Source organism: Ostrea edulis, chromosome 5, assembly GCF_947568905.1.
Source record: "Ostrea edulis chromosome 5, xbOstEdul1.1, whole genome shotgun sequence".
NCBI lineage: Eukaryota > Metazoa > Mollusca > Bivalvia > Ostreida > Ostreidae > Ostrea > Ostrea edulis.
In genome coordinates, this window is record NC_079168.1 from 30,618,803 (window position 1) to 30,634,337 (window position 15,535).

The 15,535-nt window shown below is 33.1% G+C and overlaps 1 protein-coding gene across 1 annotated transcript; it reads right to left on the reverse strand.

Moving 5' to 3' along the window:
- Positions 1–5,944: 5,944 nt before the first annotated feature.
- On the reverse strand, positions 5,945–11,662 carry LOC125649925 (uncharacterized). The gene is made up of 3 exons (XM_048877790.2): positions 10,729–11,662; positions 10,367–10,516; positions 5,945–6,907 (listed from the first exon to the last, which is right to left on the reverse strand). Exons 1-3 carry the CDS (start codon positions 10,964–10,966, stop codon positions 6,699–6,701), a joined length of 597 nt encoding a protein of 198 aa, XP_048733747.1. The 5' UTR covers positions 10,967–11,662; the 3' UTR covers positions 5,945–6,698.
- Between the last annotated feature and the right edge of the window lie 3,873 nt (positions 11,663–15,535).

Here is a 15,535-nt window from a genome sequence, read left to right on the forward strand (position 1 = left end):
CACTTCACATCAGTATTTCCTATTTACCTGTGCGGATAGCCTCGATTAGGACATTTATAGAGCACAAGACACTACATGCAGGTATTTGCAGTAAATCTGTCAAAAGATTATACATGCGGAAAAATCGTTTGGCTATTATATATTGACAGAATAGAATAAATAAAGAAGAAAAATATATTATTTATTAATATCTGTGTTACCTGCATTACCTGTACGTTTTCGTAAGATTAAAAAAACTCGGGTAGTAATTTTTCTTGTAGCCATTGAAACATTAGGCAGACTATTCTCCCTCATACATAGCTTTAATCCTTGGACGAATTTGGCTCCAGTTTTTTTGGTACTCTAGTTTTCCTTTTAGCTCTTACAAGTTTACTGTTATTTCGAATTTTCAAAATTTCGGCTTGAGCATCACTGAAGAGACATTATCTGTCGAAATGCGCATCTGGTGCATCAAAATTGGTACCGTATAAGTTTTACATTACAATCATTTGTCGCCATATTTTGAGGGAAATTTTTCAACTCAGTGTAAACAAGATCTCAATGACGTATTTACTCATAATAAGTTTTTTTTATTAATTGATTTAATAATTTTGAATAACGGTCACGGCTAAAGAAAGGGAGACAATAGAATCATGGGGTAATTTGTATAATCGGTAATTCAGAAATTACCTACATTGGTTTACATATCGAGAAATGAAATACATTGAAACAGCAAAGGTTACTGAATGTGAATAGTAGATCGTGAGTTGTCTTTCTTGACGTGCCATCCAGTAATGATATCGCACCGGTAAAATATTATAGAGGAAAACCAATCATTCAAAGTGAATGTGCTAAATTGATGGCAAATGACGCCGTCAATGACAATGACAATATCTTTATTCTCTTAAACTGATTTACAGTGTAGAGAAATAAACAAAGTAAACGTAATATAGATATACATGCAAATCGTGGGTAATGGTACATTTTGAAAAAAGAGAGAGAAAAAAAACCTAGAAAACAATGTTGTTAGTGGGTGGATTGATTAACCTGGAGAACATACTCTCTCAGAAATCATTTTGATAAATTTCCTCAAATTGATTAATTTACTTCTGTTTTGTGTATTAAAAAGTTGTTCAAATTTAAAGATATTCGGGTTTTTATAGTAATAGCTTGCTATGAGCAATGTCCTTGATCGTTTTATAAAATTATCATTACAATTGAACAAATAATGAAATTCATCCCCTATCTCTTTCATATTACATAACTGACATAGTCTATTTTCTCTGGGTTGACCACACCATCTACCTGTTTCTATAGGTAGTTTAGTATTACATGTTCTAAATTTACAACGTTTTCGATAGATTTGTTGGAAGAAGTAGTAAATAGTTTTCAAAACTTAATGAATTTTTGTATATTCTATAGGTAAGGCCTGTAGAAGAATGATACATTTCACTATGCCAGGATTGCTTGAATTGATCATACAATGCATGAAACACTTTTTTCTTAAGCCAGAGAACATTGGGTATTTGCTGTTGCTGCCATATATAGGACAGTCCACAGTCGTTTAGAATTTTTTAAGTATAATTATACCAGGGGTTGTTAAACTTTTTAATAAAATAGTAGAGATTTGACGATAATTTTGAGTATTGTGCTATAATTAATTTTCCCCCAAAATTTATCATTCGTACTTTTATAGTAATAGACATCGGATATCTCCATAATTCTCCATAGACCATGAAGTTTGGAGTGCTTTGTTTTAGTTTAAGTATGTGTTTACAATATTTTAAATGAAGTTTTTCTAATAAAGGTGATTGAGTAAAGTCCCATATTTCACAACCATATGAGAGTATAGGTTTTACAATTTTGTCAAACATATCAAGATTACAATCAATAGACATATTATGCAGCGTACATTTACCAATTACACCGTACATCGCTTTAATAGCCTTATCATATAACTCTTCAATATTTTGTTTAAAGGAACTATTTTTACAAAAGATTACACCTAGGTATTTAAAACTGTCTACAATCTCCAGAGGTTCATCATTAAAGGTAAAGGTAACTTGATTCAGATGTCCGTGCTTTCCACCTTAAGATGCTAGGTTTTACAATAATTATCAAAAATATCTAATTGATATTGTAGATCCTTTGGGGTTTCAGACAAAAGTATAGTGTTATCTGCATATAAAAGTACAAATAATCTAATGAATATATTAAGTTCTTTTTCAAATTTTTCTTAAATAAATGAAAGTACTTGGATATCATTTGCTTGCATATACTCATCTAAGTCATTGAGGTACAGTGCAAATAAAAATGGTGACAAGTTTTCACCTTGTCTTACACCACTACAGCATGGAAAAAAGTCACTGAATACTCCTTTTGTACATACCCTTGATTTGATACTATCACACACATTCATTATAACTCTAAAGCATTTACCATCAATGTTATTCAAAAGGATTTTGTTCCAGAGACCAATGCGCCATTTCTCAAAATAAATGAAAGCACAATACATTTTTCTTTTGAAGCATTTAGAAATTTCTAAAAGAGTGCACAATGAAAAAATATGGGCAGTAGTTGAATATTGTTTACGAAAGCCAGCTTGATTTTCAAGGATTATTTGGACATTATTAGAATAGTTATTAAGTCTTTCATTCAATACTGCAGTGAATAATTTTCCGAGACAGCTTATCAGTGTTATAGGTCGATAATGTTTTGGGTCACTTGAGTCGCCCTTATTCTTATATATATATGAATTATATTGCCGCATGTCCACTGTGATGGGATTATACCAGTATCAAATATTTTATTGAATAATACTACATAAAAGTTTAAAAGCATATCAGATGTTAATTTGAGATATTCATTTACGATGTAGTCATCTCCGCATGATTTGTTATTCTTTAGCATCTTTATATATTTTAGAATTTCTTCACTAGTAATTGGTTGGTTTGTAAGAGTATTCATTTCTATATTTGATAATAATCTCAATTCTTTCTCTGTTAAAATATAATTCTCTACTATTTCTTCTGGGTTGCGATATTCTTTGAAGTAATGATAAAAAATGTCTATATCAACATCACAATTTTTCTTTTTTCTACATCCAGAATTTAGAATTCTCCAATATTCTCTAGGATTTTTTGTTCTTAGATACTTGAGTTTCTTTTTCAATTCTTGTCTATGCTTTCTTTGTGCTTGGTTTAATTTTTGCTTATATAACTTTTCTTTTTCATATAAATTATTCTTAAATATACTATTGTCACATCTTTTGTAGAGTCGCTTTGCTTTTCTATAGTTTTGTTTAGCATATTTGCATTCCCTAGTAAACCATGGGGTTTTTGTATAGTTGAATGTTTTTCCATTGTCCTTATTGACTTCATGTGATTTTTTAATACTAAAAGTTTCTTTTGCACTTTCACTAAGAACATTACAAAAAAACTTCTACCATTTTGTCTAAAACGTTTGTGGTTAATTCATCATTATTAAGGTTCTTTATTTCGTTTTCAATATTTTATATCGTGTCGATTTTATCATTCACACATTTGTGATATGCTAATTTTTCATCAGGGTTCCATTTCTTTGCGACAGTTGTATAACATTCTGATGACAATTTGACTATATTTTGCTTTTGAGTTGAAGATTCATTAGAATAAAAGTAATTTTACAGAAATGGCATTGTGTATATCTGACAATAGTTGTGAAAATGGTAATACAGACATTTGATGTACATACCGTATAAAATTAATATTAGCAATACAGTAATCAACTACACTTGTGTTTTTGCATGTAAAATCACCATTACTGTCATGTTTGGATCTACCATTCAATATAAAAATGTTACAGTTTTTGCATAAATTTATAAGTTTTCTACGGAAATGTTCTATGTTACCGGTCTTGTTTGCTGACACTCGAAAAAACAACACCCTACCAGCCTTTTTACCTGCATAGAAGACTACTCTTAAATCCTACTTGTTCTTCACATGTGTGTAAACAGCCTGAGTGCACCTCAGGAAGTAGCCTCAGCTACCAAAATCAAATAGTTTTTTTAAAAAATGATTATTTTTACAATTTACACAAAATTTCCTAATCAGGGATACAAAAATTAAGAGAAAAGAATAAGGGGAAATGAGAAAAATCACGCATGAAAACAAAAAATCTTTTTAAATGACTAACAATTACTGGTGTGATACTTTAATAACAATTTCCGAAATATCAGCTCTTTTGTATTGGAGATACATTAAGTATTCTATAGAACGCTTGGGTGAGTACGAGACGTATACACAATTTTTAGACTGGTTAAGACTGTGAGTGGATGACGATAAAATTTATGAAAGCGTAAATTTTGTTTATTCAACCGTAGGACAATATCAAGAGAAAAAAATTTGAATTAAGGTAGCTCCTTACACTAAACTTTTATTTAATGGCTCTTGGTGATACTTGTGAAGTATGATTTCACCATCGAAAGAGCGATACAAGTTCGCAATCATTTTATATGATTTTTGTTTATATATTTTTTTTTTTTTTTTTTTTTTTTTTTTTTTTTTTGTAATTTTCCCCGGAATTATACAAAAGGTGTTTTGTTTGCTAATAAGAGATTCTAGAGTCCAAATTTTGTTGTGATTTGGTACATGATATGAATATCTAATAAAACATACCTAAAAGATTCAGATATAAATGTTCTAATTTTTTAGAGAAAAATATTTATGAAAAATGAAAACGTTATTTGTTAATATTTTCTAAATCTACGGATAAAATTTTCAAAAACCATTTCAGTTAGAAATCAGATATATCCAGGAAATATATCATAAAAAGAAATTGAAACGAAATGAACAAATTTCAGATATAATCATTATACACGTATATATTCAAACAAGAGAAAAAAGTACCGATTCCGATCAAAATTGATAGAAATTACTGAAACAATCATATTGTATGCATTGTTCATCAAGAAATTAGTTTCCTTTATAAATTCGTTTTATTTGTGAACCATTTTACGTCAAGGGAATGTAGTTTTCTGATTACAGTGTTCTCTATGACTACTTTTTTGTAATTCCTATCGGGCTAGGTTCAAATTTAAAAACTTGTATCATTTCTGAATTTTGACCATTTCAATTCAATTTCTTTTTAAAATACATTTTTCTGATATATCTTTCTTTCTAATTGACATGCTCTTGTTTTTTGGGGTTGTTTTTGTTTGTTTGGGGGGGGGGGGGATTTTATCCATAGATTAAAAAAATTATTAGCAAATACCGTTTTCAATTTTCTTAAATATGTTTTTATCTAAAACATTAAAACGTCTGTCTGAGTCGTTTAGGCGTGTTTTTTTATTATTATTATTATTATTCGTATTACGCATCAAATCACAGCGAAATTTGGCCTCTAGAGTATCTTATTTACAAAGTACCTTTTTTTATCATTCGGGGATAAATCACCAAAAAACATATGAAATACTTGAGAGCTTGTATCACTCTTTCGGTGGTGAAATCATACTTCATAAGAGGTGTTTTAACGAGCCATTAAATAAAAAATTTAGCGTAATGAGCTACCTTAAGCCATTTCTTCGACACGGGTGATACTTTTATCTAACAAATGTGATTATCGATATCTTATTATCAAATACTCATAAACTTAATAATTTGTGTTTTCCTGCAGTTCGGGTAGTTGTAGGACACTTGTCGGTGATGTTTTTGGCAATATATAAGCGCAGTAATCTCTTAAGAGTCACTTTTACCCACCGCCTGTGTACGAAAATATATTTTGCGTCTCATTTTGCACAAAAATTAAACAAAGGGAAACAACTATTGCATAACTCGGATATTGCGTACTACACTCTGGCAATCTCTACCCAGAGTTGTCGTTCCTTGCTCTAAGTGAGTGTAAGTAACGATAACTCTGGGTAGAGATTAACACTCTCGTGCAGTACCAATAGAAGCATGAATCAATCAATCAAACTGAATTTTCCAAACAAATGTATGTTGCATTATCAGTGCACAATTTTATTATCATCTCTTAATGTATTTACACGTGTTAAAGCAATATCGAACCTTTTACTTTGTTGTAAAAATGTGCTTCTATGATAGTTTTGTATGTAACTTAAACCATAATTATCAAGGAAATTGAAACTAAACTTAAGATTTTATCAAAATAAAGATTTCGGTTCTATTCAATGTAGAGCTATACCATTATATAGAAATCCGTTTGCTTCATTCAGAATTTCTGAATAAATGTTCTAGCACAAATATCAGTAACAAAGGTTATACCTTATTTTTTTCTTACATTGAAATTGTAAATCACAATTTTTACAACAAAAATTTTCGACACCAAAATGACAGCTAAAATTGCTTTCAACACCCAATAAACTACCGGTATATTCTTTATAACATGTACTTTAATAAAAACTCCAATCCACACATATTGAAATTCCAATGGCAACTGAAATAACTAAACTATCAAATAAATAATTTTAGAATAGTTCATGTGTATACCACTATGTCCTTGTACAATGTTTGCGAACATATTTTGTAATAATATCAAGTATTTCAAAATCACAAAGAATCTAAAAACGTGCATACAAAAATAAATGACTAAAAAAATACTGCGTAGAAATAACAAATATTGTATAAGGCAAATTGTGTTCAACATGCGAAATATTTCATACAATATAAAATCAATTGTAATGATCATTCTAATTTGTTAATTGTCTATGATTCCTCATCTCTCTAGCCGGAAGCGGAAGTACCGCCTCCTTTCTTACATTCCAAAATCAAAAGAACTCCTGCAACGATTTCTAGTAAAGAAGCGATGAGGGCCATCGCGAAGGCGTAGGACAAGGTAAACTCGTGTCTAGTGTTGACTGTGACCTGGCGGTCATAATAAATATCGTCCCATTTGGCACCAAATACTATGCACCCTATGAGCTGTATGATTCCTGCAAGAAAGCAATCAATCATTATATTAAACCGTCAAGACAATGCGTCATTTAAGCGCTACGCTCCACGGGAGCTAGGAATGAATCAAATAATTGATTATTTTTTTCGTCCTCGGATCATAATTAATTGAGTAACTTTGTTTATACGAGAGAAAAAATCATCATATCGGGAAAACATTGCTAGTTTCCTCCACTTCCACTTTCTCGGGACTTTTGGTGAGTTCCGATGAAAAGCGATTTTGTTAATATGCAACCGAGAAATTCGATAGGAAATATTCTTCATTAATTCTTCATTAATCACCAAGATCCATCATAATTTTCCTGATCATTAACCATAGCTTGAACTTTCGCATTGCATATATATTTGGGGTGGGGTGGGGAGTGTTTGTTTGTTTTTTTAGTCTATAGAAATAACGAGTAGATCTGAAAGTCTCGGGGGGGGGGGGGTCCAGTAAGCTACAGATTAGTAGCTAGAAACCTCCTTTATACCCAAGAATGCTTTGTAGCAAGTTTGGCTAACATTGGCCCAGTGGTTCTTGATAAGAGGTTGAAAATTGCGAAAGTACCTGCTGCTGACATCCATACATACAGTCAGAGAGATACCTAACGCAAGTCCTTGGCCCAGGTGATCTAAACCAGCTAAAAAGGATCAAGAATACCATAGGGTCACATAGCTCACCTGAACAGTTGTGTTTACCTATGAGTCATAAAACAATCGCAGTTATGGCGCGACTCTGACTCCATAACTCTGACCCCAGGCCATGGTGTGGAAACTACTTTTAAAATCCACACTCCGGGCTTATTTTATATTTCATACCCATGTGGTTCTTGATAAGATTACAATATGAAACAATATCCAAACACACAAGCAATCCTACTTCGATTTTTTAAGAAGACAGATTATATGTTCAAGTGTATACCAAAAACTCTGGAAACTTCTCGCCGTCCTGGGAAATTTGATTGGCTCCCGTTATTTTTTCTTTTCTTTTGAACTCTGATATTACAATATGGTGGACATAAAGATTGAGTATCTTATGCGTCCGCATGTATCGACGCATTTCATTTTTTTTTTTAAATCTAAATCTAAATAAAACCACAAATCCTTTAAATGATATGTTTTGCATCTATTACAAACATTCCTTGACATCGATCCGTATTATCAGCGTATATGTCAAAAATAAATGCTTTATTATCACTTTGATCATGTCACATAAGTTATCAACCGGTCAGGGTAGCTCCGTGGAACAGCGTTCGCTTCGTAACAAGGAGGTCATGAGTTGGAGCCCAATTCAAACCACAGGCAATCGACGTTTTAAATATCTATGATTTTACAAAAAATGTCTTTTTCTTATTTCAAGTGATTTTCGTTCCTCTATATCTGATCAGTCTCTCCAACATGTGACTAGATACTAGAGGGATGCCATCATACAAGATTATATATCTACATTCACCCAATCTTTTCTCTTATATATTTTTTTACATTGACATTTCTTTCATCTGCGACAAGGTCAAAGATTGCTTTGGCTGCTCCCTTTAAAGTAAGGAATGGGTCAGCGATATGATATTAGAGTACTTAGATCGAGTTTATAATGTAATACACTGTATATATATATATATATATATATATATATATATATATATATATAGTGGGATAAATCTCCGATATAATCTTCTAGAGTGCTCGACGTGGCCTCACGGAGCTACATAAATTGATGATCAGATGGAGTTCAATCACATAACATTTTTTTCTCTACAGCCTGTTTCGCAAGGGGATGGTTTCCCCTCACTCGTCGGGAGAAAAATGACATCTAACGAAAGACATCCGCATGGCCGAGTATATGTTACACAGAAATATACTGGATAGTTGCTAAGCATGATTACACACAGAATTGACTAAATAGAAATGTATGGGAATGACGGCAAGTACTGACAAGTTCTGAACGCTTATTCAATGAAGATTTTTCGGGATGACATATTATAAAGAATTTCTCTAGAATACAAAGGTTGCACTTTTTTGAAAAGACTCTTATATAAGAGACGAATCGGCCAAAACTAAACAGAACAGAAGAAATCGTTCCCGTAACATCACATGGTTTAACCCCCCATATGATAGTAACGTAAAAACAAACTTGGGTAAACAGTTTCTCAATATTATAGATGAGTGTTTCCCTATAGGCCATGTTCTACGCCCGATTATCAACAGAAATACTATTAAAATATCATACAATTGTATGCCATCCATGTAAAATGTAATTGACTCGCATAACGCTTCAATCAAACAAGTGCGCCAGACCGGAGATGCATGTAAGTTGTAACAGGTGTAATTGCCGAAACAAAGATCAATGCCCACTCATTGGTGAATGTCGCGCCCACGGAATTGTGTATATAGCTAGAGTCAGAGCCGATAATGGGCAAGAAGAGAGCTACGTGGGACTAGCAGACACCGAGTTCAAATTAAGATACGCCAACCACATGCACTCATTCATTCCGTAATCCCACGAAAAAGAATACCACCGAGCTCAGCAAATTCATATGGACATTGAATTTTAGGAAAAACATCATCATACTCAAACATTTCAAAAAAGTGCAAAAAAGAGAAATTCTTTATAATATGTCATCCCGAAAAATCTTCATTGAATAAGCGTTCAGAACTTGTCATAGCTGCAGAACTGTAGCTCTCTGAAAAAATATTTTGACATAACTCTTGTCAAAATATTTTTTCAGAGAGCTACAGTTCTGCAGCTAAACTTGTCAGTACTTGCCGTCATTCCCGTAAATTTCTATTTACTCAGTCCTGTGTGTAATCATGCTTAGCAACTATCCAGTATACTTCTGTGTAACATATACTCAGCCATGCGGATGTTTTTCATTAGATGTCATTTTTCTTCCGACAAGTGAGGGGAAACCATCCCCTTACGAAAGAGCCTGTAGAGAAATAAATGTTATGTGATTGAACTCCATCTGATCATCAATAGATAGATAGATAGATAGATACCTACATCGACTAAAAAATGTACTTTGACGTCACACTATTGCACGAAACATCGTTCTGAAATTTTATATCAAACGATTTTAAAGTAGACGAATAACGTATGCATCTATGCTTGTATTAATCCTTGACATTCCGAAAAAAAGATTAGGCAAACTTATATCTGACCTATAAAGAGAAATTCCATAAAGTAATAAAAATCGCCGCTACCACATAGACCACGTCCCTACATGCAGTGCTACCTTAAAATTCTGAATTTGAGATATGAATTGATACCAAAAAAATAGTTATAGAATACAAGAACTTCTCCATTAAAATATAATACGCACAAACTGGCAGATCCCATCATTTAATCCTCGCAATCAATACTGAGACGTCAAGATCAAGGAAATTAATCATTACACTACAATCTTTGTCAAAGGATGTGAGGAGGTAAAAAAAAAAAAGGATAGAATTGTTGAGAAACATACCTGTCACCAAACAAATAATGGCCGCCCCAGTGGCAACTTCTCCATTAGATTTGCATTGATTGACAAACAAGTAGAGGATAACCAAGAAGAACGCCACAAGTATTCCGAAGAACCCAAAACAGCTTGCAGCCTGCGCAAACGCGTACCAATCTGAAAAAGAAAATCAAATACTATCTTCAAACGTTTTACGTCTGTACATGCACTACTATATATTATTTGTGTCTTGTTATATAACATCACTTTATCTCTATAGAAGGCTACATTTTGCAAACTTTGTGTTTAATAACTACTGCATCAGTTGCTTGGTTACCATGTTAGTTTGAATGCAGTAGTGTTAAAAATAAGCAGACGTTATACTTCACCATTTGCCCATCCATCCAGAGGAACACACACGGTTCCAATCGCGCTCGTATATTCCTGGTTCGTACACCGCCGCCACAATCCCCAGTGAATTTTATAACCACCACCGTATGTTTCGTTGCTTTCTGCCCATCCTGTGCACGTGAACGCAATTATGATGAAAAAAGTGGCAAGTAAAAGTAATATAAAAGATACTTTTCCAAAAACACTAGCCGATTTAAAATTATCAACGACTCCCATAGTTCAATGTTTGTGTGTTTTGTTTTCTTATGTCAAGTGACTTTCGTTCCTCTATATCTGATCAGTCTCTCCAATAGTGAACTTGGTCGATATCTGAGTCGAGGTATTAGAATTTATATAAATTACGGTTGCTATCAACAGATAGATTTGTTTGTCTCTTGTAGAACCTGTTCGTCAATGAGCTGCCAGCGGACACAGCCCCAAATAATTTGATGTTTGGAGGGGGCTTTAACGGTTATTGAGTCTCATTTACATATTCTGTTAACATCAAAGCTCGTTCTTATTGCTTCACCAGTTCAGATATGAACAATTCACGTGAAATATGTTTCAACGTAAGTTGAGGACATTACCTTTACATCTGCAACGATCCGTAGTAAATTGTAATTTAAAATGAACTGCAGCTTCATGAAAATACTGACATCAATGTATTTTACAAAGATTACACATAATCTCTCAAATTGAAATATTGATGCTCATCTGTTGAATATCGCTTGTGAAGTGTTTTTATACATACATATACATGTATGTAACAATCGCTCATATCTACATAAACATGCAAAATTTACGAATGATGTGGTATTCACTGAAAAAAATATCAATATTTTATCCATGGTTGTTCCGAATATTCTCTCCAAATAACATGGAAATTGACACATCGGATATTTGAGAGTAATTCCAAATTGAATCATTCAATTGTGTGCAGGATTATCCCATAGAGTCAGCGACTGATTGGGGATGGTAATTCATTACCTAAGCTTCAATATTTAACTACTAAAATCTTGGAATTCTCTGGTAAGAATCTTTCTCGTGTTCTGAAGATTAAGAAGATCTTGGGGATTAAATTCAGTTATAGGAAGTTCATGAAATTAGAAACATGCTACATTTGTACTTCATGCCATTTCAGATCGTAGCATCAGCTCAAAAGAGTAACAGATTATGGGCCTTTATGAACAGGAGCTGTTTTCGTTCTATTTGTTCCTTCTCATATTTAAACATGTTCTAACCGTACATGTAATTTACTATAAGCATGAGTCGTAGATAACTTAACATGACAAGTAAACTACTAAGGCCTAGTTTGATCATCGACTATAGTAACTAAAGTTGAACCAAAGTAAGTTCGATCATTAACTAGTGGAGGCGACTTCCGAAACTTCATTGCGCATGCCTAGTTTGCTTCTGGGTCTTTAGTGCGCATTTCTGGTTACTAAAGTTCAACCACTCTACCATTCTCTTCCACAGAGTTATCGGTCCTTTCTCTCCCTTATATAAGGGAAAGAAAGGACCGATAACTCTGTGGAAGAGAATGCCACTCTACAAGCATAGGTCGCTGTGTGGTAGACCAGACATGCGCAGTGACACCCCTTCCAGTTTAGACCAAAGGCAGTTCGATCAAACTTTGGTTCAACTCTAATTACTATAGTTGATGATCGAACTAGGCCTATACATGATAGGTAGATGGCTAAAATTGACACACAGATTGCTAACATTGTCACGTAAATCGTTAAAATTGACACCATTACAACGTAGCCTTCTCTAGTAAATCTAGTAAAGCCACATACTATGCCACAAGTCTTGAATAACGAAATTTAAATCAAATTGGCAACTCACTGATTGGTTGAAAAGTCAGCGTCCCCAGAGCATCACAGTGACCAAGGTTTGCAACTGTTCCGTCTTGTGGTACGGAGAACGCTATCTGAACCCATGCCCGTAGGAGTGCCAAACAGGGGGGCGGGGGGTGTACTCGTGAAAAAAATTATTCTGATTTTTTATTTCAATTTTTAGGAAAAAAATCCCCCTGAATCCCATTACTCTTACTTACGCTAATTGTTAATTCATTATCTGCATTAAAAAAAGATCTCAAAAAGTAATTGCATTAAGCGTTAGAGATTTTAAAGAATGCATTTACACTTTCAAATATATTGATTATTCGTCTTCGTTTCAACAAAATTTAGCCTCTTTATTTCCGATTCTAAGGCAGAAATCCAATGCAATTATGCTATCGAACAAAGAATATCAAAATATGCTATTTAAAAATATATTCAATATACTGGTTTTTGCTGTTGCGGTATTTTTTTTATTATTATCAATGTACTCTTGGGAGTACAAATTCCAATGGCGTCTCCAAAACAAGCATTTTCTACAGTCTGTAGAACTTTCAATGTTGATGTCGTTGCTACTCAGTGAAGTCTCGGGAAACAAACAAATATCGAACTTAACTTGACAATATCTTTAAAGGGTTACTCTTGAAAACAGACAAACTTATGTCATCGGATTAATATTATATCAATTAAAAGCGCGTGTAATACAAGGAACTTTATTATACATTTAAAATAAAAATTTGAATATAACATAATTATCAATCAAAACTCCTAATAAATAATGCACTGCCTTATTTAAAACAGTAAAATTCACAGTTACGATGCTTATAATGAATATTACATGATATCATACTTGTAGCAATCGTAAGTAAGATTATAGTATCTATTGAAGAATCGGTTTTTTATGTATAGAAATTACAAGTGCTCTAACACCATTTAATGATGTTATGTGTAAAAGGAGACCTGTTTATAAAACTTACACCCTCTTCATACAAATCTTCCTTAAATCAATATTTTAACAAACAAAACGCATGCAGAAAACACGTGATATTTGTACCTATTGGCATGGAATCGTACCTAACCTGTGTGTTCAATTTGTCAGTCAAAAGGCTTTCAAATGAATGGGGGACATATAATGAAATGCATGAACATGATGTTGAAACATATCTGCACACTACTGTATCTAAAGCTAACTTTGAATAGAATTTTGAACTTTTGCTTTTATCTTAGAGACCTCGCGAACATTGTCTAGTTGTTGACGTCATAGAATATTGTGTATAACGATGCGCAATCAATGCTTAGACTTTTATTAAATGTTAACAGGTCTGTTTCGATTTTTAATGCTTATATTTGAAATATATACGCAAGTGATAATATGTTTGAATGTGTTTCTCGTTCACAACTAGAAGCAATGTTTAAAAATGAACGAGAGCTTGAACTGCTATAGCTATGACGTCACAGCCTACTGCACTACGTTACGAAGATATGCGGTGAAGTATGAAGCGCGAGCTCGAGGACTTACGTACTAAGGCTAGAACTGCGACGCTTTACGCCAGCATATGAAGCGCTTCCTGAAAAGTATGCTGGAATGAAGTGTTGCAGTTCATACCGAAATGTGTATTTTCAAAAATGACATTTATTTTTCATATTTACATTTAAATTTCATGCCTGTTGGGATTCCCATCCGTTAAAATAATCGTACAATATTTATCAAGATTCATACGCACATTTTTAACAATAGTCTCGCGTTTTCCAGATCCTCACTCTCGAGACTTTGCACGAGCAAAGTCTCAGGAGCGAGAGTTTGGGGAAAGCGAGATTATGTTCACAACTACATTGCATTCATGAAGAAATGTCTATCATTAAAATATGTGATATCATAGGCAAAAACATAGGAAATATAAATATTTTGATATGATCCATTGCTTGTCATGTAATCTGGAATATGTCTATGGTTGTGTCCATCATATATATATATATATATATATATATATATATATATATAATATATGTATATGTATAAGTCTACACATTACTAACATGTGTATATTTTTTATTCAGAATTCGTCTTTACACTTTGTGGCAGGAAACCCCCTAATACGGTTCACTTTTACAATTTTATAATCATAAAAAAAAAACCAGACTGAAAAGACATGACTTGTTATCTGGTGAATGTCCAACAAATGAATTTCATGGCCAGAATTTGAATATTGTTGAAGGTTTTAATCATTATGATATAGTATAAATCTGTTCACAACTGTACACAGCATAATACTAATCGTAACAACGCGACCATGGCGCGAACGGGCTCGAATTAACGACCTCCCGGTTACGAAACGAACGCTCTACCACAGAGCTACTGCGACCGGCTCCATATAAGTGAGAAAAAAAATCGTACATTAAAAAATATACAATTAACCATCTTACCACTGTACTCATCATATAACGGTATTGTAACGATTGTACACAGTAAATAACGGTATTGTAACGATTGTACACATCATATAACGGTATTGTAACGACTGTACACATCATATAACGGTATTATAACGAATGTACACACCATATAACGGTATTGTTACGACTGTACACAGTATATTACGGTATTGTAACGACTGTACACATCATATAACGGTATTGTAACGATTGTACACAGAAAATAATGGTATTGTTACGATTGTACACATCATATTACGGTATTGTAACGATTGTACACAGTAAATAACGGTATTGTAACGACTGTACACATCATATAACGGTATTGTAACGACTGTACACATCATATAACGGTATTGTTACGACTGTACACAGTATATTACGGTATTCTAACGACTGTACACATCATATAACGGTATTGTAACGATTGTACACAGAAAATAATGGTATTGTTACGATTGTACACATCATATTACGGTATTGTAACGATTGTACACAGTAAATAACGGCATTGTACCGACTGTACACATCATAT

Coding starts and splice junctions, on each gene's coding strand:
- LOC125649925 (XM_048877790.2), bottom strand. CDS start 10,966: ATGGGAGTCGTTGATAATTTTAAATCGGCTAGTGTTTTTGGAAAAGTA. Junction 10,517..10,728: donor TCTGGATGGATGGGCAAATG/GTGAAGTATAAC, acceptor TTTCTTTTTCAG/ATTGGTACGCGTTTGCGCAG. Junction 6,908..10,366: donor CATTATTTGTTTGGTGACAG/GTATGTTTCTCA, acceptor GCTTTCTTGCAG/GAATCATACAGCTCATAGGG.